The 24,629-nt window shown below is 40.9% G+C and overlaps 1 protein-coding gene across 5 annotated transcripts in view; it reads left to right on the top strand.

The window, feature by feature from the left end:
* The window catches only part of CARMIL1 (capping protein regulator and myosin 1 linker 1), a 255,934-nt gene that overhangs the window by 178,080 nt on the left and 53,225 nt on the right, over positions 1-24,629 (top strand). For all 5 annotated transcript variants that reach the window (XM_053245618.1, XM_053245615.1, XM_053245616.1 and 2 more), the window contains 3 exons: positions 4,048-4,223; positions 7,977-8,064; positions 10,131-10,280. In XM_053245618.1, coding sequence (XP_053101593.1) covers positions 4,048-4,223; positions 7,977-8,064; positions 10,131-10,280 — 414 coding nt within the window. The remainder of the gene's footprint in view (positions 1-4,047; positions 4,224-7,976; positions 8,065-10,130; positions 10,281-24,629) is intronic.

A 24,629-nucleotide genomic window follows, 5' to 3' on the forward strand; every position in this document is an offset into this window, starting at 1 on the left:
CTATTCTCTCACCCTTGCTGTTCAATATTTATATGCGGCCGCTAGCAAAGCTGGTGAGGAGTTTTGGGCTAGGGTGCCACCAATATGCGGATGACACCCAGCTTTTTCTGCTGATGGATGGCAGGGCTGAGGACACCATAGCCCAGCTGACCAGGTGTTTGGAGGCGGTCGCAGACTGGCTGAGGCAAAGTCATCTACGGCTTAATCCAGATAAGACTGAAGTTCTGTGGCTGGGCCCAAAGACGTCAGGGGAGAGTTTTCAATTATAGTGCTTGATAGTGCTTGTTTGATACCTCAGCCTACTGTGAAGAGCCTGGGCGTGATTCTTGATGACTCTTTGAATATGGAGGCTCAGATCATGGAGGTCACTCGAAAGGCCTTATTTCAGTTATGCCAAATACGGCGGCTGGCCCCCTATCTGGATCCATGTCACTGTGATCCATGCAACGGTCACTTCCAAGTTAGATTATTGCAACTCGCTTTATGTGGGACTGCCACTGCACTTAACTCAGAGATTGCAACTGGTGCAGAATGCAGCGGCCAGGGTCCTCACTAAGGCGCCTTGGCAAACACATGTGACACCTTTGCTCGTTCAGTTGCACTGGTTGCTGGTTGAGTCCCAGGTTAAGTTTAAGGTATTAACCTTAACATTTAAAGCCCTACACGGTATGGGCCCTCCATAACTCCAAAACTGCCTGGTTCGATATGTCCCTCGCCAGGTCCTGAGATCAGCCACAAGTAATACCTTGGTGATCCTGGGCCCTAGAGATATTAAATTGCCATCAACGAGAGCCAGAGCCTTCTCAATGGTGGCCCCGACTCTATGGAATGATCTCCCAGATAATATCAGAGCTCTTCATGATCTGGTGGCCTTTCATAAGGCATGTACGACTGAAATGTTCTGCCGGGTGTTCGGTCGCTGAGATAGCTGGGCGTAGAGTGCTCTTGTAATCCATGGTTATTGTGTCATGTGGAATGAGTATTATATGGGGTTGTGGTTTATGAGGCTACTAGTTGACCGTGCACACAGCATCTGCGCCCCTAGTTCTCCCTGGCTACCCCCCCTTCAGCCCCTTCTCCCTAACTCTTCCCCCAGGTGTCTCTAACCACCGCCCACCCTCTCGCTTCTCTCCCCCCCTCTCCCCGCTTGTGGTTTCTGACCGGCTTGCTGGCCCGTTTGCTCCTGCTGCCGCTTCCTCACACTGGCAGCGCGCAGTGCCCGCCACGGCTGGTCCCACTGCCGTCCGCCCACCCGTCCGCCATTTCCCTGGGCAGCAGCTCAACAGTCTCATGAATCCTGCCCCCGTGAGCTCCACCGCCCAGCCAATCCAGCGCCTCGGCTTCCCAGCCAATCCACTGGGTTGCCGGGACGCATCCCCACAGAGGCACGTCTACGGGGATTAATAATATAGATGTAAGATATATTTTTATGAAGTTGTTGTTGTTATATAATAAATAACAACAATAATAATGTCTGGATAAAACAAACCAGTCAATAACACCTGTCTGACTGTGTATAATAATAATAATAATAATAATAATAATAATAATAATAATAATAATGAAATTGTGTTGTTGTATATATTATTGCTTGTAAACCACCCTGAGTCCTATGGGAGTAGGGCGACATATAAATCTAACTAACTAACTAACATTGAATAAAGAAGTACTTCCTTTTGTTTGTTCTAAATCTCCCAGTATTCAACTTCAACAGATAATCCAGGGTTCTGATATTATAAGAAAGGGAGAAAACCCTTTCTTTACCCACCTGATCAAAATGGTGCATAGTTTTATACAGTTGTGCAATCCAATCCTGTGCATTTTACTCATTGTATTCAATATATCTGACAAGTAAGTGTGCATAGGATTACAGCCTTAGTCACCAATACTTGAATAACCAGTTATCCCTCTCTGAGATTTGTGCATTTTAATTACTATTACTATTTATATACTGCTTTCAACCAGTTCTCAAAGTGATTTACATAGAAAGGGAATAATGCTTCCCTGTCCTCAAAGGGCTCACAGTCTAAAAAGAAACAAGAGTAGACACCAGCAACAGCCATGGAAGGATGCTGTGCTGGGGTTGAGTAGGGAAGTTGCTTTCCTCTTGATTTTCTTGATCAAGGAAATCACCACTTTGAAAGGTGCCTCTTTGCCTAGTTAGCAGGAGTCTCTGACTGCTTGCTAAAATTAATGTTTTAAGTAACATTCACTCATAGAAAAACTGCTTAATCGTATGTTATCCAATCCAGCATGTGGCTTACCTTTTAAAGCAAAGGCCCAGGGGTGGAGCCACCATTATGTGAACATGTTCAAGGAACATGAGCTGTCGTTTCCCTAGGAGCCATGTTACCTGCACCTGACATTGACACAGGAGACGTGACCAGCACTGAAAATAGAGCTCCTCAGCCCCATTCATGAGGCTCTTCAGTCAGCGGTGTGTTCCAGCCTAGCTGAGAGCACCTTTCTCTTTCTTGCAAGGCAGAGAAAGATGTTCTTAGCTAAGCTGGAATGCAGTGCTGACTAGAGACCATCACAAACGGGGCTGTGTGGTTCCACTTTTGATACTGGCCAAACAGCCTACATCAACGTGGGATGCAAGGGGCGTGGTTAAGGTGTGCACTAGCACATGCTTGTTTAAAACGGGATAGGAGCCGCCAGCAGGGTTTTTTACCCTGACCACTGACAGCTTCCTATGCCCCTACAAAGGCCTCTTATAAAAATGTTTTATATTGTATACTCTTATTATTTGCAAGGCACCATTGGACTACTGTACCCTTTATGACATCCTGTGTCAAAGTTCCTCACAAGGAAATACTGGTCTCTGATTTATTGAGTGTGCCCCATTATTCAGAGGAATTTATTGGAAATTAAACCTAGAGGAACAAGGAAATAATTGGAAATTATGGAATCATGATGAAGAGGTGTGTGTGTGTGTGTGTGTGTGTGTGTGTGTGTGTGTGTGTGTGTGTGTAAAAGCAAGTCATCCCCTTGAATGTTTATGAGTCAGACAGGCATCAATGCTTGCTCAGCAGTCTTGCCCCTCCTGCACTTCCTTCAAGCTGACTGGCTTTTTTAACATCACATGTATGTTTGCCCATTTGTTGCCTTATAGTAGTATTATTATTTTAAGGAACTGTGTTTTTAAAGCGCAAAATTACTTTGGGGAGCGGGGGGATTCTTGCTGACACCATGGATGCCAGTCAATCAGCATTATACACAGTTTCTATAGAGAGCATCTCATTTCTGTACAGACTTCCGTTTTACCAAAGCCATGTTCAAACATCAAGGCTTGCAAATGTGTAGACAAATTCAAGTCTATTGTACTGAAGCGTCATCCTTCATCGGTGTGTTTTTTTGTTGCTGTTTTTTAATGAGATAGGCTTGAATTATTAGAAACAAAGCCATGAATTCAGATCTTTACTTTGGGCATGTTTCCTTAAATATGGCTTCTCGAGAATGCAAATACAATTCCATGCATTCTGCTTATAATCAGCTTGCTTATTAGGAATAGCTGTGTTAGGCAAAAGTTGGTCACCGTTTTGATAGTGACAGTATTAGAGGCTATTACTTATGCCAACTAATACTGAAAAAACTTGCATGCCCATCGGATAACAAATTAGTTTTGATAAAATATAATTCCTTCATCTGTATTTTGCTTTTAATTAAAAACATTTCTCCTGCTCTTTGTTTACTTTTTAATTAGATCCACAAGGAACTTATCCATGCTTACTCTGTTAGAGCCATTATACCAAACTGAAGTGAACCAAAATTGGCATTACATTTCTTGTCTAGAGCATGTTAGGTAATTTCATGTGAATCTGCCCAGGAATAAATTGCCATGCTCACCATGTGGTGGAAGAAAGTAGTCATGGAAATTGGTTTTTAATTCCCATGACTACATGGGAATGATTTTTTAAAATGCAGAGGTGTGTGTTTGTGTATCTTAAACATAATGTCATGTTTTATGAATTGAGATTCATGTATTCATGCTGTGGTTCATGTGGTTGTGTTTTTTTTTAAAAATCTTATTACTTTGTGTTTCAGACATTACTTGAATCTATGGTAGATGCAGCTGAAAATCTCTGTCCAAGTGCAATGAAGAAAGAACATATACGACAAGACTTAATTGAGGCATGCACAGAAAAGATTTCCATTCCACGAACCTTTGTTAAAAATGTTCTCTTGGAGCAGTCTGGCATTGATATCCTCAATAAAATCAGGTGATTTTAATATATGCTTTCTTGTTCATCAATCGATATAATGCCAGAATTCTATTCTAGATAAGCCTGAATTGTACTCTACATAAGCAGACATTTGTCCTCAGAGGAGCCAGCAGTGAGTTCTGCTGTTCTGGAATCTGAACTTGGCCCCTGTGAATCCTTTAGGCACATTAGTATGTGCCTTTAAGGCACATATTAATGCCCTGGATGTTCATTTGTTACGTTTATATCTTGCTGTACTTTCATCATGGAACTCGGGGTAGAGTGGATGGGGTTTCTGTAGGGCTGCCCTTAGCCCATGTTTGGGGGTTCCCTCAGATGATGTCCTGGGATCATGTGATTGATTCCTGGCTCACTTCTTGCGTAGGTGGATCCTGATGAAACACTGGCTTTGCAGACACAGGACGTGAAACCTCTTGAACTATTTGTGCTACAAATTTCCATTTAGGTCATATGTTAATTTTATAGATCATGTGTGCAAATCATTTTTAGACTCTGATCTTCACATTCACTGTGGTTACAATGACTTTCAACATTTAATTTTAAACATGTTTTATTAATTTGACTACTTGGGAATTATTGTCTACCAAAATTGGGGATTGGAGGAGGAATCTAACCACTAGAGTATATCTTTTCCATGCACAGACACGATGAAAACAAACAGGAAAAAATGCGTCCTATGAAATCTCTATAGAGCATACTCTATACAAGCTAACAAAAGAAATATTGATCTGCTGTCTCTGTACTCTTTGCACATGGTTTATTTACTGCATCATTTAGCCTTGGCTTCTTATGTTTAATGCAGAAGTGCGAGTTTTGTAACAAAACTGTAAACTTGGTCGTTTTTCAGTGTCCAACCAGATCCTAGTGAATTGCAGTGGTACAGGGAGTGACATTTGCCACAAAACCTGCCATAGCACCCTGCAAGAGAACCAGAGTACTCCAGCTCTATTCACACAAGGAAACTGCCCCTATAAATATTACAAACTGGTTATACAAGCATCCATAGCTCAGGATGATCTGGGAAATATCTGCCTCTTTCTCCCTGCATTATGTAGCTTGATGCAACAAATTAATGTTGTACAAGAACTCTTTCTTTTTCACTAATTAATCCCCAATCCACTCTTCATTTCTACTTACATTTCTACTTACATTTAGTTATTTAAATTGTGTTCTCTTGATTTTTGTCTTCAGTTCATTTTATTGCTTGCCATTCATTTGGTGAGGTTTTAAAAACAATTTCTCATTGCCACCTGTGGTGCCCGCTTTCTACATAGGGACCTCCTGGTGGCTGGCATTTTGATTTCCCACAGTGTTTTGGACACAGCATGGTTCTAGCACATGATGGGGAGAAAATGATGACTGTGACAAAACTATGACAGCAGTCGTTCTCTCCTTCCACTGTGCCCCAACCAGTGCAACACCTAGGAGTAATAACGTGAGTTCCAAAGGGAGGAACTCTGATCCTCTTTTTACATAAGCCATTCATATTCATTAATTAAGTTTAACATTCATGTTCAGAACTAATGAAAAATAACCAAATGAGGCCAATTTGGCACATTTTTCATTCATTCTGAAAATGAATGTGCAGCCCTACAAATGGCATGGGCAGTCAGTAGAACAAATGCATTGGGCCTAGGACTGTGCCATACCAACTGTGAAGTGCCAGATCTTGGAAGTGAAACAAGGGTATTGAGAAACCACTTGATATTGTATAAGATTCAAGGTGCTGGTCTTGACATTTAAAGCCCTTCATGGCTTGAGGCCGGGGCACCCGTTGGACCGCATTCGCCCTTATGAATTTTCCAGGGCGCTCCATGCAGCATCTCAGGCCCTGCTCATGCTCCCATCAATAACAGATCTGGTTTGCCATGCTCCCTCCCTCTCTGTTTTAAAAAAAAGCAATTAAAGACACATCGGTTTAAAGAAGTTTTTAAATATTTTATCTGCTACTTCTATCTGTTAGGTTTTTTTTAGTTCTAAGTTTTTAGCCTTTTATTAATAACTTCTAAAATTTGTAATTTTAACCAAGTTAAAAGCTTGGTGTTTTATCTTGATTAATTTTGTTAATCTTTTGTTTTACACTGCATCTGTCTTATTAATATTGTAAGCTGCCTCTAGCAGTAGTGTACTGGAGGGTTGGGATATAAATATATTTTTAAAATACGTTGCATGCAGAGCAGATTAAAATTGATGCTTTTTGTTTTTTATTTTGAAAAAATAAAGCAGATTTAAATGAGATTTTTTTTAAAAAAAATGTAAATAAGCTACTAAATTTCCAATTCATTAAAAATTACATGGTTAAAATTAAATGTCATCACAAACAGGCTACAGCAACACTTACAGTTGCCTAAAAATGAATTAATGACTGAGTTACCTAACAATCAAACATAGACAGTCATTTTGGTTTCATCTCATGAAAATGGCTCTAGTCTGCCCAGTGGTGCCCAGCAACTTTTTAGCTATTACTTTTGAAAATTTCAGGACTCCCTGTTTCTGTTTCTAAGCCTGTTTTTTCAATGGAAGAAGACAGGGTGGATAGTAGGGTGGTTTTGTGGTGGGGGGCTGGGCCAAGGCAGAGGAGTTAAGACAGAGACATCATATAGGAAATAAGGTGAAGTTTAAAAAAAAAAACAGTGATGGGGAAAGGGGAAGGCATTCTTCAGTAAACAGCTATCTGTACTGCCCCACATTTTGTGACTAAAAAACTGTCATAGCTTCTTGGCATGAGACACACCTTATCTGGGGATATTTTGAAGAAATATCTTCCCTTGGTAAAAAGGAAAATGTATCAAGTGTAAGCAGTACAACAAGGAGATCTAGGTTTTTTTCTGAAATGGGTATTGGAAATTAGGTATTATTTCTTAAATTATATTTTTAAAATTAAATTCACAAAGTATATTCTCATCTATCAGAGCTTCACAACTTTGGCCCCTGAGCTGGTTTTAGACTACAGCTCCCATCATCCCAAGCCACAGTAACTAGTTGTCATGGATGATGGGAGCTGTAGTCCAACATCTGCAGTCGGGCCACTTGTACAACCCTGTCCTAGATGTATAAAATGTTCTATTGGGTTGTAAATTAACATATTTTAGTGACCAGATTTGCACCATTGTTTCAGAAATATGTGAAGCAACATCAGTGGGAAACAATATAAATCAATGAGTTAAACTGAGGGTTTCTTTGCTTGATTATTTAAATCAATGATCACCTTGATTTGAATCAATCCATCCTGGTTGCAAGGGTAAGTTCTTCAGCTTAAATAATTGGCACCTTACTTTGTTAAAAGGCATTATGTGCAACCACATGATAGTAGTTATCTCTACAGAAGGAACAAACCTCCTTCTAGCAAAGGGAATGAAGAGTGGGCATGAAGCATATTTTGTATGCCATTTCTGAGTGCAACAAAATTTAAATATAAGCAACTGTACCTTAGTCCAGGCCAGATGTATTTGCTGTAGTGCCTCAGAACTGATTGTTCTATACATGTTAGCATGTGGTTTTTACTGCGCATTTTATTTCTGGTGAGAAATTGTGCAGCATTTTGTGTTTTCTCCTAGATTAAGATAAATAATTACTTACAAAATATCATCTATTCCTATTTGCACATCCCTACATTTTTTCCTAAATTTCTTTTTGCAAGGAAATGATATATTGATAACTCATATTGCATATGTCTGGTGTTGTAAGGGATAGCAGAATCCCTTGTGTGAATTAAAAGGGCTTATGTTCTCATTTTCAACTTCCACACAGTGAAGTGAAGCTGACAGTGGCCTCATTCCTCTCAGACCGAATAGTAGATGAGATTCTTGATGCCTTGTCACATTGCCATCATAAGCTGGTGAGTATCTGTACAGATCTGAAGTATTTCAAGATATTTATAACCATTCAGCTTGATTTGCTTGCTGTCCTACACTGACTTGCTCTATCTTTCCTGTATACCCATCTTTATGCAAAAATGGTTTCCACTAGGACTGTGCAAGGTCAGGTCAGTAATGACCTGACCTTAGAGATCATCGCCTTCTGCATGTTCCCCACCACATGTTAAGGTCATCTGAGGAGGTCCGTCTCCAGTTGCCACCGGTACGTCTGGTGGCGACTCAGAGGCGAGCCTTCTCTATAGCTGCTCCTGGGCTGTGGAATGCACTCCCAGCAGAATCCATAATCTGAGTTCATTATCGACCTTCAGTTTGGTCTGGCCTTCCAGGGTTTTTAAATTGTTGTAAATGTTTTTAATATGCTGTAACCTGGTTTTTCAGGGTTTTAAAACTGTGTTGACTGTTCTAATTCTTAATTGTTTTATGGTGTTATGGTTTATAGTCTCTGTTTTTAACTGTCAATTGATTTTAATTGTTTTATTTTAATGTAAACCGCCCTGAGCCATTTTTTGGAGCGGCGGTATAGAAATCGAATAAATAAATAATAAATAAATAATGTTGGACATGACCCATTATGGGCCATGTTGGAGGGTGTTTAGGATAAGCCAAACCCGACATAGGGAAGCCTATGTTGGGTCAGAGTTTCCCAACACCATTTGGGCATTCCCATCTCATTTCAGAGCTCCAAATGGCAGCAGGAGCCCACATTTTTCCCCACACCAATCACGACTGGGGGGCAGGGGGAATCTGCTGACATCTGCCTTCCCATATATCTATATAATTAATTCTCTTAGCCGGCATGCGTGTCCAGGATTTGGCGGTGGAACTCTCGCAACACGCTGCAGGAGTTCTGGTGAGAGGCCGGCGGAATGAGGAGGAGAGGGGGAGGAAAGTGCCGGCGGTTGGCAAGGCGGAGGAGAGAAAAGCAGCGGCCGGCGAGGCGGGCGGGCGAGAAAAGTGGTGCTGGTGGCGGTGGGTGGGCGGCACGGAGAGAAAGGCAGTGACGGCAGGCAAGCGAGAGAAAAGCGGCGGCGGGCAGGCAGAGTGGGGGGAGAGAAAAGTGGCGGCAGAGCGGGCGGGAGAGAAAAGCCGCCGCGGACGGGAGGGAGAAAAAACAGCGGCAGCGGGTCCCTTCTTGGCTGCCTGCCTCCCAGTGAGGCTCTGTGTGGGGAGGAACGAGAGGGGAGGAGGGCTAGAGAGCATGGGGCTGGTGGGAAGGGGAGGAGTGGAGAGACCAGGGCAGGAGTAAGAGGCAGGGGAAAACAGCCGGCCCCAAAGTGCCGCACAGAAGCTCTGTGCGGGCTCGGCTAGTTTATTACTTATTTTTTTAAAAGTTTTAAGCTGGTGATTGTATTCAAATTTTAAAACAAAGCAGAAGATTTTCTGAGTTTTACATCACTTTTCCTGAGATTTTCACGTTACATCACTTTTCTTCCGCATTCCCTCTATGAGTACAATTTCCTTTACTTAAAAAAATTAATTTAAGAACAGATGATCGGATTCAGTTTTAATTAAATACAGAGATTCCAACCATTCTTTCTTACTTATGTCCCCATTTTCAGAGCTCCTGGACTAGCCATTTCCCTCTACCCCTAGCAATTCTTTTTCTTTCCCCATAGACTTTTATGGGGATTTTCATTAATCAAAAAATCAGCAGTTTTTCTGACCCCAAGTTTCTGAAAAATCCAGAAGGACCCAAACAGACATCTAGGGTTCTGGATCTGACCCAATATTTGTAGTCATTCACAGCCCTAGTTTGCACACTGACCTAGTTTCCAAGTTGGCAATTATGGGTCAATATATTTGGATCATGCAGTTTGTATTGATAGGACAGGACAATCAAGGTATGGTACCCTTCGCCGGGCAAGGCAGAGAACCAAGGGTGGCTGTAGGGGTATACTTAATATATAAAATGATTTTTCATTTATCATAAACATCTGAGTGCATTTCTTGCACTTTGGCAGCATTTATTTAGAATTGCTTTTCACAAGGCTTTTTCTTTTGACTTTCTTCCACTTATTTTCACTAGGCTGATCATTTGACCAGGCGAGGCAAACCCCTGGCCCACCAGGAATCTTTAGAGATTGAACTAGCAGAGGAGAAACCTGCTAAACGTTCCATTATCACAGTTGAGGAACTGACTGAAATTGAACGTTTGGAAGATCTAGACACGTGCATGGTAAGACACCTTTAGCCATCTAATCTAGATATCAGTATTCAAGACGAGTCTTAATATCATTTTAATACCTACTTTTCATTGTCCAAGGACCTTGCATTATTGAATAAAACTATGTATTTGTAGCATGCAAAACATTTGTCCAAAACAAGTGTTTGAGACAAATGGAAGGATTGAATTTTCTTTTCCTTGCTACATCATCTCTTTTAGTTATCTCTTTATAATAGCATTTATTTCGTGCTGTGCTACTGCCTCTTATAGTCGTGACTGCTAGCATATAGGACTTTTATATTAATTAGACCACACTGCTGTGGCAAACTGTTGCTTGTGACAACATGGAATTTTCTGCCTGGGTCGTAGTTCTGTTTTGTCACTGATCAGTCTTACCCAGCACTGCATTTTCTTCATACTGGTTTTAATGGAGGCCATTAGTTGAAGTTGTTTGAGCCTTTGGGGACAGCAGGGGGTTGTAAAAGGTTTATAAAAGGTACTTGATGATCTGTTCTTACAACTGACATTAAATATATCTGTTGCTGGTCCTTTGTTTTTGAAGATGTTTAAAACTCACATGTGTGAATCTTTCCTCCCATCCAGTGAGTAGCTCAGATAAGAGCTTTGCGGCTCTTAACTTATGGGAGAGGAGAGCTGGTCTTGCAGTAGCAAGCATGACTTGTCCCCTTAGCTTAGCTCTGGCCTGGCTGCATATGAATGGGAGACTTGATGTGTGAGCACTGTAAGATATTCCCCTTAGGAGATGGAGCCTTTCTGGGAAGAGCAGAAGGTTCCAAGTTCCCTCCCTGGCATCTCCAAGATAGGGCTGAGAGAGATTCCTGCCTGCAACCTTGGAGAAGCTGCTGCCAGTCTGTATAGACAATACTGAGCTAGATGGACCTATGGTCTGACTCAGTATATGGCAGCTTTCTACAGGTGAAACTCGAAAAATTAGAATATCGTGCAAAAGTTCATTAATTTCAGTAATGCAAATTAAAAGGTGAAACTGATATATGAGATAGACGCATTACATGCAAAGCGAGATAAGTCAAGCCTTAATTTGTTATAATTGTGATGATGATGGCGTACAGCTCATGAGAACCCCAAATCCACAATCCCAGAAAATTAGAATATTGTGAAAAGGTTCAACAGTCTAGGCTCCAGGTGTCCCACTCCAATCAGCTAATCAATCCATAACACCTGCAAAGGGTTCCTGAGCCTTTAAATGGTCTCTCAGTCTGGTTCATTAGGAATCACAGTCATGGGAAAGACTGCTGACTTGACAGTTGTGCAGAAAACCATCATTGACACCCTCCATAAGGAGGGAAAGCCTCAAAAGGTAATTGCAAAAGAAGTTGGATGTTCCCAAAGTGCTGTATCAAAGCACATTAATAGAAAGTTTTGTGGAAGGGAAAAGTGTGGAAGAAAAAGGTGCACAAGCAGCAGGGATGACCGCAGCCTGGAGAGGATTGTCAGGAAAAGGCCATTCAAAAGTGTTGGGGACTTTCACAAGGAGTGGACTGAGGCTGGAGTTAGTGCATCAAGAGCCACCACACACAGACGGATCCTGGACATGGGCTTCAAATGTCGTATTCCTCTTGTCAAGCCGCTCCTGAACAACAAACAACGTCAGAAGCGTCTTACCTGGGCTCAAGAAAAAAAGAACTGGTCTGTTGCTCAGTGCTCCAAAGTCCTCTTTTCTGATGAGAGCAACTTTTGCATCTCATTTGGAAACCAAGGACCCAGAGTCTGGAGGAAGAATGGAGAGGCACACAATGCAAGATGCTTGAAGTCCAGTGTGAAGTTTCCACAGTCTGTGTTGATTTGGGGAGCCATGTCATCTGCTGATGTTGGTCCACTGTGCTTCATTAAGTCCAGGGTCAACGCAGCTGTCTATCAGGAGATTTTGGAGCACTTCATGCTTCCTTCCGCAGACGAGCTGTATGGGGATGCTGACTTCATTTTCCAGCAGGACTTAGCACCTGCCCACACTGCCAAAAGTACCAAAACCTGGTTCAATGACCATGGGATTACTGTGCTTGATTGGCCAGCAAACTCGCCTGACCTGAACCCCATAGAGAATCTATGGGGCATTGCCAAGAGAAGGATGAGAGACATGAGACCAAACAATGCAGAAGAGCTGAAGGCCGCTATTGAAGCATCCTGGTCTTCCATAACACCTCAGCAGTGCCACAGGCTGATAGCATCCATGCCACGCTGCATTGAGGCAGTAATTGCTGCAAAAGGGGCCCAAACCAAGTACTGAATACATATGCATGCTTATACTTTTCAGAGGTCCGATATTGTTCTATTTACAATCCTTGTTTTATTGGTTTCATGTAATATTTTAATTTTCTGGGATTGTGGATTTGGGTTTCTCATGAGCTGTACGCCATGATCATCACAATTATAACAAATTAAGGCTTGACTTATCTCGCTTTGCATGTAATGCGTCTATCTCATATATCAGTTTCACCTTTTAATTTGCATTACTGAACTTAATGAACTTTTGCACGATATTCTAATTTTTCGAGTTTCACCTGTATGTTCCTATGGCTTGGAGCCTGAGGCTTATGTTTTTCAAGAAAAATTTGATGTACACTGTACATGGAGAGGCTGATACAGAACTGGGTTAAAATGATCAAAGAAACAGTTCTGCAAGCATCCTGAATTCTGCATGCTGTGATATTGATAGTGCTTATGATATAAAGAGGTCTTAGAGGCAGTTCTGTAAATAAGGAATATAGCTACCAGCAATGTTTCCCTTCATAGTCACTATTCCTATAAATTTTCCAGTGGCAGATGTCTTGGCAATTAGAGTCCCTCCTGGATAGGTCATAGTGTGGTTGCTTGTGTGTGACTGTGCAGTGCTAGTTCTGTAGAATATGCATCTACGTTTTCTATATGTTTCAGGCGTGGATTATATAGCTCTAGTTCTGGCATAATGTCTGATTTGTGTGCTATTTATGTTGCATTTCATACTGTCTGCCACCTCATTATGTTCAACTGAAATGCTACAGAGAGCTTGTGACATCTCTTCTGAAGTGGTGTCTGCAAAAAATCCCAGGAGTTACTTAGTTTAAGAAGCCAATATATTACTGAAGTACCAGGAAGGAATAAAAGTGATTTGTAAACCATAAACTATGGTTCCTATGGAGTCACTTTATTAGAAACAAATGGAAATAGTTGCTGAAAGCACACTTTTAAAATGTGTGTTTACTGTGAATGACCATTTAATGCCTTTTTTAAAACAGCATTCAATTTTTTAAGGTTCACAGCAACATGCTGTTTTACTACTGTACAAATTACTTGCCTGCTTAACATTGTAGTTCAAATCAAACACAGTTGCTGATGGTTTGTGGGACACAGTTACATGTTCCAGAATGTGGTGACAAAATCAGTGAGCACAGAACAAGGCAAGCCCCCTTCTGAGTCACAAACCTGCTTTGTAATCATAGAGAGCTTCTTTCATTGAGTTGTACCACTGGCCTTCTAGCTCAGTACAGTTGACACTGCTACAGGATCTGTGAAGTCTTAGAGTTCTTTATCAGCCCTGGCATGTTTTAACGGAAGATAACTTGGGACCTTTTGCATGTGAAGAATGTGCTGTTCCCACTGAATGACTGTACACCTTTCTTAAACATTTCAGTCACTATAAGAGGTGACCCCTTAATCTTCAGATACCCATAAAATGCAAGACTCAAATCATTGTTCAGTCCAGAAAGTACCAATTGCTTTTATGTGATTAAAAATACCCCTCCAAATTACCAGAGTTTTTTTTGTGCCAAAACTGCAAACAAAAAGACAGTTACAGCTCTCTGCATTAATTGAGTAATCATCTTCAAATAAAGTAGTTTGAAAATGGAGCACTATAATATTTTTAATTAGAATCCTTATGATGAAAGCTAATTAAAATAGGAATTAGAATTGCCTGAGTAATTTTATGATGCTGTTATGATAGCAGGGTTCCAAAATATACTGAAGCTTTCATTCCATTCTAAAATATTAATCAAACCCATGAGAGAGGCGTAGAAATCCTTGCTCCTAGATATTGTGGTGATGGTATATTGTAAAGCTGTGTCCCACCTTGATATGACAATTTCAGTCTATAGTTTCAGTATAGATTTCTCCTTGTCAATTTGCACATCAAGACCTTTGCTATACCAAAAATCCTGTGAGGAATTTTTCATATAAACTTGCAAATAAGATTCCAGCACTACTTTTGGCACAAAATTATCTCAAAGGCATACTCCTTCATTGTAACAGAAGTAATTGTTCAAAAAGACAAACTCCCTTAATCTTAGAATAAACCTGCAGACTTCATAATTGTGTATGCAGATTGACACTCTGTTATCTGACATAAACACAATCATGATTATATACATGTTATGGATGAATATCAGCTGGAAATGGGGATATGCCCAAACCATTGTTTGAAGCATGGTTTGAGCACTCTCAAGGAAATTAGGAAGGGAACTTTAAGACTCTGCCGCCCCTTTCCAACTTCCTGCTGGGGTGGCACCCATTCCAAAAAGACCTGTGTGGTGTCAGTGCATACGTGGTACCTGCACATTCATGTATGTCAAGTGTGTGCTGACTCACATGGGGCTTTTTGGAATGTCCCCTGCAGGAAGCTAGAAGGGGTGGAGGAGAATAGGTAAGCACCTCCTCTCCTTTGTCTTAAAGTTCACTTCCTAATTTCCTTGGGAGTGCTTGAACCGTGCTTCGAACCATGGTTCAGGCATGTCCCTAGTTGGAAACATAGCTGATTGCACTGTTGATGGCATTTGTTTGCTTTGAGAAGTATGTAATCTCACTGCTACTGTTCAGGTTTATATATCCCAGAAAACAGTTTTCCTTTCATGGTAAAAGGAAATGTAGTTGAGTCTGGCCTTATAGCATATGTACTGTATAAACTACTGCATGCTTCTTTCAGTTGCAGTGTTTTAATTCATCGCACTTTTCTGGAATTTGGCTAAGAGCAAATTCCACTTTGATTGCCTTCGAGACCTGCCCTTCCTCCTCCAAGCCTAGTCTGCCTTTCCTCCTCCAGGCCTAGTTACTAAGTAACTTTGAATATCTTTCAAGTAGCTTTCCCCACACATTTCCCCTGATAATCTGCATGCATTGTGTGCTGTATGAGAACTGCCAGTGTTGGTGGAATGTTCTCTAGAGAGTGTGACCTTTTTTGAGAACAGTTGCTCTTTTGCCTCATTGATTTCCCACAATCTGCTGGTTTTATCATTCAGAAATATTACAAACTTTTCAAGTAATAACGTTGTATTGTTAGGATATGGTTGAGGCTTCTGCCAGTGTCAGAAATGCTTCGGGAAATCATGTTCCATGTGTCCTAAGTGGATGCTTTGCCTTTCCAAGTAAAAAACGAAGTCTTATCACACCAAGTGAATGCATAAAATCTAGATAATGCCTTTGCTTCCATTAGACACAAGATGGCTGCAGTTTCATGTTCTCCCATGTATTTGTGGTATTGGCTCACACCAAAGGATACCTGTACCCCAGTCATTGAAATGTTACAGTTTGAACATAATGATGACCAACACATCTGGGTCTACTATCCTGGCCATGATTTTTGGGAGCCCACTGTGCGCTGCATCAAGTGCATGTCAGCTTTCTCCATATGAGTGTAATGACCTCCCTTGACCTCTCTGTAAGGTAAACATAGTACTCAAATCACAAACATGCCTTATATCTCTTTGGTTTCTTCCATTGAGCCAACATTTCATCAGGAGGTGAAACCAGCTCAGTTTTGTTTTCAGTGACATATAAAGGAAGCTATCAGAAGCTGTGCCAATTACTGAGGACCCTTGATGCCGGGGCAAACATTTTGTCTGTAACCTTTTGCCTCTCTTCCCTCTGCTTGTTACTTTAGGTGGTGTTGTAGGCATCCCATATTATGTCCATCCTATCCACGCGCTCCAGGTATTTCACAACAATACATGGCAGGAAAACTTGTTTTTTATGTGCTACAGGAATGTTTGAAAAAACATTTGAACAATTACAGCACCAACCAGTACTACTTCAGTCACTTTTTGATGTGCATTAGGAGATTGTGATAGTGGTTTGAAGTCCACAATAAAATCTGCTTTGTTGGTAGATCTCACTTTACTGAACTTAGACAAAGATCATTGCTGATTCTAATGCTTGAAAAAGTCTATGAGATTGTACATAGTATGCCTGTCACAAGTCTGGAGAATAAAGTAGTTATCTTTCAATGTTGTCACATGGACTTTCTGCTTTGGGGGAATCATCTCCCTGGGGAGCAATGGCAACTTGTTCTTCTGTGTTGGTACTCTAATTTGGATCACTCCACAAATCTCTCTATAACATCTCTCTTCTTTGGAACCCATTACATATTTGCTAAATTAGGAGGCCACAACTGTTCTCTTTAAAATTGTTTCCAGACCAGAACTCTTTGTATGTCTATGACTTTAAAAAGATAACAAAACACCATTGCTTATATGAGCAGAGATCCACTGTGCATAGTTGATGCGATCGAGGCTAATTATCTATGGTATTAGCTGCACAAGTACCATAATTTCTAATAGTTTAAGAAATTTCCTTTCCAAATTGTCTACTACTGCTAATAGGATCAAAGTCCCAGTTCAAGAGCAATTGGACAGTACTCAAATTGAGTTTGCTCAGCTTTCATCTTTGCACATCAAACTGTGAAGTCCAAAGGGTAGTCTTCATTAGGCAGCTTCATTGTATCTATCACATACATGCAGGATAAAAATGGCAGTTGCTATGGTTGGGAAGGCATGCCTGTTCCTAGTATGATCTGCAGCCTTGATCAAGGAATTGATTACTCTGTTTATAGTTATATCAGCCATACAGGTGGCTGTTGTCTAATCGGTGCCTTCAAGCCAGGAAGTCTCCTAAGATTTTGAATGTAGCAATTCAGTATGGAGTTTGTCAGGTATGATCTGGAATGTATTTTCACTATTAATATCAGGAGAGTTCCACAAGATAATTTTAGCTAAAGCAAGCAGCTGGCAAATACTTGCTTCAGGTGTTGAACAGCAGCCTTTATCATAGCCGTGGAATGCTTGGAATGCACACTTTGTGGAATGAGATCTGTTACAGTAAGATCTGTGACTACAGTGAAGTATGATAAGCTGTCCTTGACAGAAAGGCATGTATGCTGACCTCTGATTTATGAGGTAGCTATCTCAGATGCACTCACCACATGTACTCTTCTTCTGGATTACTATAGTCTAGGTCAGAGTTTCTTAACCTTGAGCTCCCAGATGTTGATGGACTACAACTCCCCTCATCCCCAGCCATGTCCATTGTGGCTGGGGATGCTGGGAGTTGTAGTCCATCAACGTCTGGGGCCCATGGTTAAGAAACTCTGGTCTTGGTCCTTCCAGTATCTGAGGATCCAAATCCCTTGCAGTAATTCAAACAATCCCCAAAGCAGCGCTCACGACAGTCCCTCCCCTCTGTGAGCTCTTTCCTCCATTAGTACATAGGGGACTGAAGTGGTAGGAAAGATGTTGAGAAGAACACAGACTGTTGAGAGAAGGGGTGAGTGGTCCTTATTAGACTAGAGGCTGCGGTATGAAGATGCTGGTGGACCCTGAAGGCTGGGAGGTGCCGCTCAAGACTTCCCGAACCGAAGAGAAACCACATCAAGGGTAACCAAAGAAAAGCCACATCAAGGTCTGGGATTTAGTTTTTATATCATGGCAAACCAGGATCTGCAGTCTTAGTCACATATGAACATGCTCTGGTCAGGGTTTGGCTTGGGACCCCCATGTTAGTACCGTCAAGTTAACCATGCCTGCCGCAGTATCCTCATGTTAATACTCTCACAACACCTTCATGTTACTCATGCCTGTAGCAGTGCACGTTGCTGTCATATCCTAGCTACTGTACTGAAGCTTTGGCTTCTAACCATCTTTCTTTAGAATGGGGTGGCCAACTTGAAGCTGTAGTTCAGCTACAGAGAATCTCAGGTTGGCTATGCCTACATTATTATTATTATTATTATTATTATTATTATTATTATTATTAACATTTATATCCCGCTCTTCCTCCAAGGAGCCCAGAGCATGGCAAACCAGTGTCTTTGAATGCAGGCACATATAATGTAACCCCTGCTAACTAGGCAAAGAAGCATCTTTTAAAATCTCTCTTTTACATAGCAGTGGGAGAGCAACTCTGCTTATTCAGCTCATCACAGCATCCCTCCCAATAGCTGTTGCTGGTTCCTTCCTTGTTTTTCTTTTTTAGTTGGTGAGCCTTTCTGGGAAAGTGAGCCATCTTGTTCCTTTTGCTATGCAAACTGCTTTTGTTGCACAGCAATATAGAAGTAATCTAAATAATAATGCTGCTTTAAGCTTTTGATGCTTCTCCAAGTAACGCCTTGTAGAAGGGAGAAATCTCAAAACTGGAAAAATTATGTTGGCATTTTCTGTGGACAGATGTTAGGAAGACAAGATCTTGCCATGTCCTACTGATATGAACAATAAAAGACAAGGCCTTATAATGCAAAGTCCTGCCATGTGATAGCATTCCATTGTCATTTCTGAGAAAGCAATATTCTCGAGCCCATGGGGTTCTTTCCTTTGTTATATCTGACAGCAGGAAGATTCCTCAGCACCTTCATAGATTTAGAATCTTTCACATGTGTAAAATAAACTATTCTCAGGATTTATTTTGTTCTTTTACCCTTTACTTTTGACCTTTGAAATGTTATGACTGATGTACAAGCTCTGGATATCTGATATTAAGTTAGCCAATTCATAGCATTTGGCTGTTTTTGATGTTTTGTTTCAAAAATTTGGGCAGGAGACCCAGGAGGAGGACAGCTGAGAACTTGTTGTACCTTTCCAGATGCCTTTTGTATGCTTTCCAAAAGCTAGCTATGGGGTTTTTTTTGCCCCATTTGTAACAGCTATTTAGGTTTTTGACACATTTCTTCAAGGGCTATTGGAGATCAAGAATTCATAGTTAATTTCATATTATTTGATCATATTATTTGATCATGCATCATCATTGTTCTTGTAATGGTTGCACAATTAGTGTCATCTTGTTTTTACTTCAAAGAAATATCTGTGTGTCACAAAGTGTGTGTGTTCAAACTGGGTAAATATTACCTTGAAAAGGGGATATAATTCAAATTACACAGGTTAATCATATGACATCCTGCTTAATTTTTTCTAGCTGCTGTTGGTGTTCTCTTCCGAGCATGAGCAGTATGAAACTTTTGCCTTGGAGACAAACCCCAGGCCCTTGCTTCCAGTGTTCCCTCTAACAGGGATTCCCAGATGTTGATGACTACAGCTCCCAGAATCCCCAAGCAAAATCCATTGCAGCTGGGAGTTGTAGTCAACAACATCTGGGAATCCCTGTTAGAGAGAAAACTGCTTACTTCAGTCTAGGACTCCAAGAGCTGGGGGGGAAACACTTGAAGTTAATTCCAGGAGAGGCTTCCAGTCTGAGCTCAGCAGTAGAAAGGCTAAAAGAAACTATGGCCTCCAGCACCATCCCACCAATAGGAAAAAGGTTTCCCTGCTATAGTATCTGTCAGAAGCCATCAACCTGAAGAAGGCTTTGATCATGAATGAGAGACAGACAAATTCTAGAGTCCTTAACTTAATTCTGATTAGGTTTCACCTTATTTGGAAACCTTACTCTTCCCTTTGCTCCTTCCACATATGCTATCCGTCCTCCCCCACCCTTTGATCTCTTAATCCAGTTGGCATCATACTTTTATTAATTTAATTGTAATCAGATTTTGTTCCTATGATTTGCTTGTTTTGTCACTTCAGATCTTGGAACACTAAAATTTGCCTTAAGCACTTGACCCACTATTGTTAGAACACCTCTGATACACTGCAATGTTTCTAAGGTTAATTAGAACACTTTAGATTAATCCTAGTGCCAAGCAAGCTTAACTAATGTTTGACATTCAGAAGTTTTATATATTGGATTATTATTATTATTATTATTATTATTATTATTATTATTATTATTATTATTATTATTTCTTGTTTACACAGTCAGACAGGTGTTATTGACTGGTTTGTTTTATCCAGACATCGAGTCCTTCCCAAGGACCTGGGATGCCAGAATTTTATTGTCAATTGTTATAGATATTGTCGCAGAATATAGGCTGTTCCCAGTAAAGCTACCTTTTGTAATTGGCTGATGGTGATTTCTGTGGCCCCTATGGTGTTGAGGTGCTCTTCAAGGTCTTTTGGAACTGCACCCAGGGCGCCAGTTACCACTGGGATTATTTGGGTCTTTTTCTGCAACAGCCTTTCAATTTCAATTTGTAGATCTTTGTATTTGGTGATTTTTTCTATTTCTTTGTCTTCTATTCTGCTATCCCCTGGTATTGCTACGTTGATTATTTTAACTTGTTTTTCTTTCTTCTTGACTACAGTTATATCTGGTGTACTGTGTGGCAGATATTTGTCTGTTTGTAGTCGGAAGTCCCATAATATTTTTACATCTTCATTTTCTTCAACTTTTTCAATTTGATGGTCCCACCAATTTTTGGCTACAGGTAGCTTGTATTTTTTGCAGATGTTCCAGTGTATCATCCCTGCTACTTTGTCGTACCTTTGTTTGTAGTCAGTCTATGCGATCTTTTTACAACAGCTGATTAGGTGGTCCACGGTTTCATCTGCTTCTTTACAAAGGCAGCACTTGCTGTTTGTGGTTGATTTTTTGACTTTTGCTGTTATTGCATTTGTTCTTAGTGCCTGTTCTTGTGCAGCCAGTATTAAACCCTCTGTTTCTTTCTTCAAGTTGCCATTCTTAAGCCATTTCCAGGTCTTGGTGATGTCTGATTTTCCACTTATATTGTGCAAATATTGACCATGCAGTGGCTTATTTTTCCATTTTTCTGCTCGGCTCTTGACTTGTTCTTTCTTGTAGGCCTGCTTTGTTTATTGGTGTTGAATAGTTTTGCATTATTGACCATTTGAAGTGCATCTTCTTCACTGTCCTTGATATATTCTTCAAGGCTTCTTTTCTCCTCCTCTACTGTTTGGTGGACTTGCAGCATTCCTCTTCCACCTGAGCTGCGAGGGAGGTAGAGCCTATCGACATCACTGCGGGGGTGCAGAGCATGATTGATGGTCATGATTTTCCTGGTCTTACAATCTAGCGTCTCTAGCTCTGCCTGGGTCCAGTCTATTATTCCTGCAGTGTATCTGATAACAGGTATAGCCCAGGTGTTTATGGCTTGTATGGTGTTCCCGCCATTGAGTTTGGACTTGAGGATTTTTCTAACTCTCCTGATGTATTCACTTCCAATCTTTCTTTTAACTTCAGTGTGTGCGATGTTATCAGCCTGGAGAATGCCCAAGTATTTGTAAGGTTCTTTATCTTCCAGGTTCTTGATCTTTCTTCCATTATTATTATTTTTTTTTTATTTTATTTTATTTTATTTTATTTTATTTTATTTTATTTTATTTTTATTTAGTCTGATGCTCTTCAGACTCTTCTTAATGTCTTTCATGATTAGTTTGGCCTAGGTTATGTTTTTAGGCTGTTCAAGCCAATCCAATTTGCCTGGAGACTCTACACTAAATACTAAAAATAGATCATTCTCCATTCCATCCTTTCTTAGTATTTCATGGTTCATTCTCTTTCAGCATTAAATCATGCTCTGCCTAGTACAGAAAGAAAAGGTGAGTGTGTGTTTGTTTTACTGTAGTGAATACATAACTTCAGACTAGGGATGTGCACAAAACAGATTTTGCGTTTTATTTTGAGCTCAAAACACAGATGGCCGAATGTTTTGAGTTTGTTGCGTCAAAACAGCCGGCTTTGACAGAACAAATTTGTAACCTTTTGAGTGTTCAGCGATAGGGAACAATGGGTGGGGTTGGGGTGTGTGGTCAGGGTGGTCTATTTAAGCTGTGTGTGCCACACACAGTGCTATTTATATCACTGTAGTTTACAGTGTACACATAGAACCTAGAAAAATTAAATCCCCTCCCCAAATAAAGAAGTCTGCTGCTTATTTATTTGTGGTGGAGGCTTTTTTTGGAGGGGAGCGAGCAACAATGGGATAAGTCAAAGGGAAGAGAAAGGGGATCACTGTGGCCTTTCCTGAGTTAACCCACCCCTCCTGTGCTACAGTCCTACGTACCTAGTACCTAACCCCTTCCCCAAATTAGGCCCTATTTAAAGAACTCTAACCTGAAAGGGGGGTTACGGTGCTTACTTTCCAGCAGGGTGGATTTGATTTAAATCAAACTGATTTAAATCACGATTTAAATCACGATTTAAATCACTAGCAGGGTGGATAAAAATTAAAAAAATCCGATTTAAATCAAAAAAATCCGATTTAAATAAAAAAATTGGATTTTTTTGATTTAAATTGGATTTTTTTGATTTAAATCAGATTTTTTTTTAATCCACCCTGCTAGTGATTTAAATCAAATCCACCCTGCTTTCCAGTGTTTTCTGCTGGAGTCTGGCCAGATGCTGCTGAGCAGACACTGGGACTGAACTGGTGGGGGCCAGGCAGGCTCCCACAAAAGAAAAAGAAAAATCTGGGGGGCGAGGAGCTGGGGACAAAAAGGGGGGGGGGCAGAGAGAGCCTTTATTTGAAGGGCATTCTGTTTTGAGCTCGAAACAGCCCATTTCAAGTCAGAATGTTCCAACTGCGTAACTTTCTGTACATCCCTACTTCAGACAGCAGAGGCACAGAACCAACCTCCAAACTTGAGGACAGGAAGATGGTCTAATTTATAAAGTGGGTACAGAGGAGAACTGACACTTCTTGCTGGAGGCAGCTATGGTGGAAAGTGTGTTTAGTGTTGTGGTTTCAGTGCTTTACATTGCCCTTTGTTAAGGCTGAACAGGAGGTTTCAGCCTTCCGTTTTGCTCTGTTTTGCTCTGTTTGTTGATTTGTAGCCAAACTCTTAAAAACTGAAATTGCTCATCTGTGAATTATTGCATAGGTAGCTAAGGTCTTGCATAGAGCTCTGGTTTGATTTAACAACTCAGTGTTTCCCTTACTTGGTGTAATAGTGACATTGCAGAGGCAACACAAACACCCTAGGGTGATGTGTTGCTAACCATAATGTAGCAGAAATCTACCTGAATTTATGTATTTTGCGGCAGGCATGGGAGCAAGTGTGGGACCAGAAGTGACCATGCTCGCCTGTATTTTAGCTGTTCCCTCAAATAATAATGGCAAGGAATTTCCATTCTGCTCTTGCCCATACTTCTAGGATGTCCAGTCATATATCTTCCTGTAGTTGTTGCAGTACAAGGAAAGGCTTGTGCTGTAGCAGGCATTTCAGCATGTATGAGGCAAGCATGGCACTATGTCCTGCCTTTTAATGCTAAAAGAGCATTGCCATTTTTTATGTATGCTCTCTTTATGGCTGCTGTTTTAGAATAAATATGAATAAATACAGTCTAATATGCAACATGAACATAAGCTAGTGAAGACACCAACAACACACATACCATGTGTGCCCTTCACAAATTATGGGAGACATGTATTGTCTGCTAAGGGTATTATGACTACAGTTCTATGAAAACTGTCTTGGCAATAAATTCCATTTAACATTTTTCTTCTGCGTAACATATATATAGATATGGGCTGTTTGTCTTTGTTGATGACATTTAAGCCTGTCTTACTGAGTTAAGGCCATTGGCTCATCTATCCCAGATGTCAGGAAATTTGGGGCACTAAAGGATGTGATGCAATACTAAGCCATGTTACTATGATCAAAATTATAATCTCCACATTAAAGGAAATAACAATCTTGACCCAAACACTCAAATTATGTAAATAAAAAATCAAGATTCTCAAAGATTATCCAAGTGCCTTACTAGAAATCTACACATTCTCTTCCCCCTTTAGGGCACCACTACAGTGTTCAGGGTTCCATGCATCCATGCACCATCCTTGCCACACTGAGTGATGAAAGAAGTCCTAGCCCTTCTCTCTCATCATCTTGAAGCTAGGGCTGCAGGATTGTTCCTGCAGTTGTAGTGGCATTCAGAATATCTTGCCCACAGTGCAGCTGCACTGGAGATCTCCATCCACTTCTCCAGTTCCAAGCTGGGGAGAATGGCTAAGGCAAGGCCAGCTGTTCTGACATAGATGGCCAAGGCAGCCAGGCACCTTTCCTTTCTCATCTGGCTTCAAAAGATGTTTAGGCCTTTTTCTCCAGTTTGAGAGGAAAAGATTGGAACAGACTATTCTAATGCCCCAAGTGTCTCACACAGTCAGAGCCAGAACAATGTACTGTTCCACTCCCAGCTGAAGTTTGGGGCACAAGAAAGGGGGTGGGCAAAGATGGTCCCTGCAGTAGCAATCAGGAGCATAGCAAGGTTGGAGTGGGCCCTGGAACAAAA

The sequence above is a fragment of the Hemicordylus capensis genome, chromosome 4 (genome assembly GCF_027244095.1).
Source record: "Hemicordylus capensis ecotype Gifberg chromosome 4, rHemCap1.1.pri, whole genome shotgun sequence".
NCBI lineage: Eukaryota > Metazoa > Chordata > Lepidosauria > Squamata > Cordylidae > Hemicordylus > Hemicordylus capensis.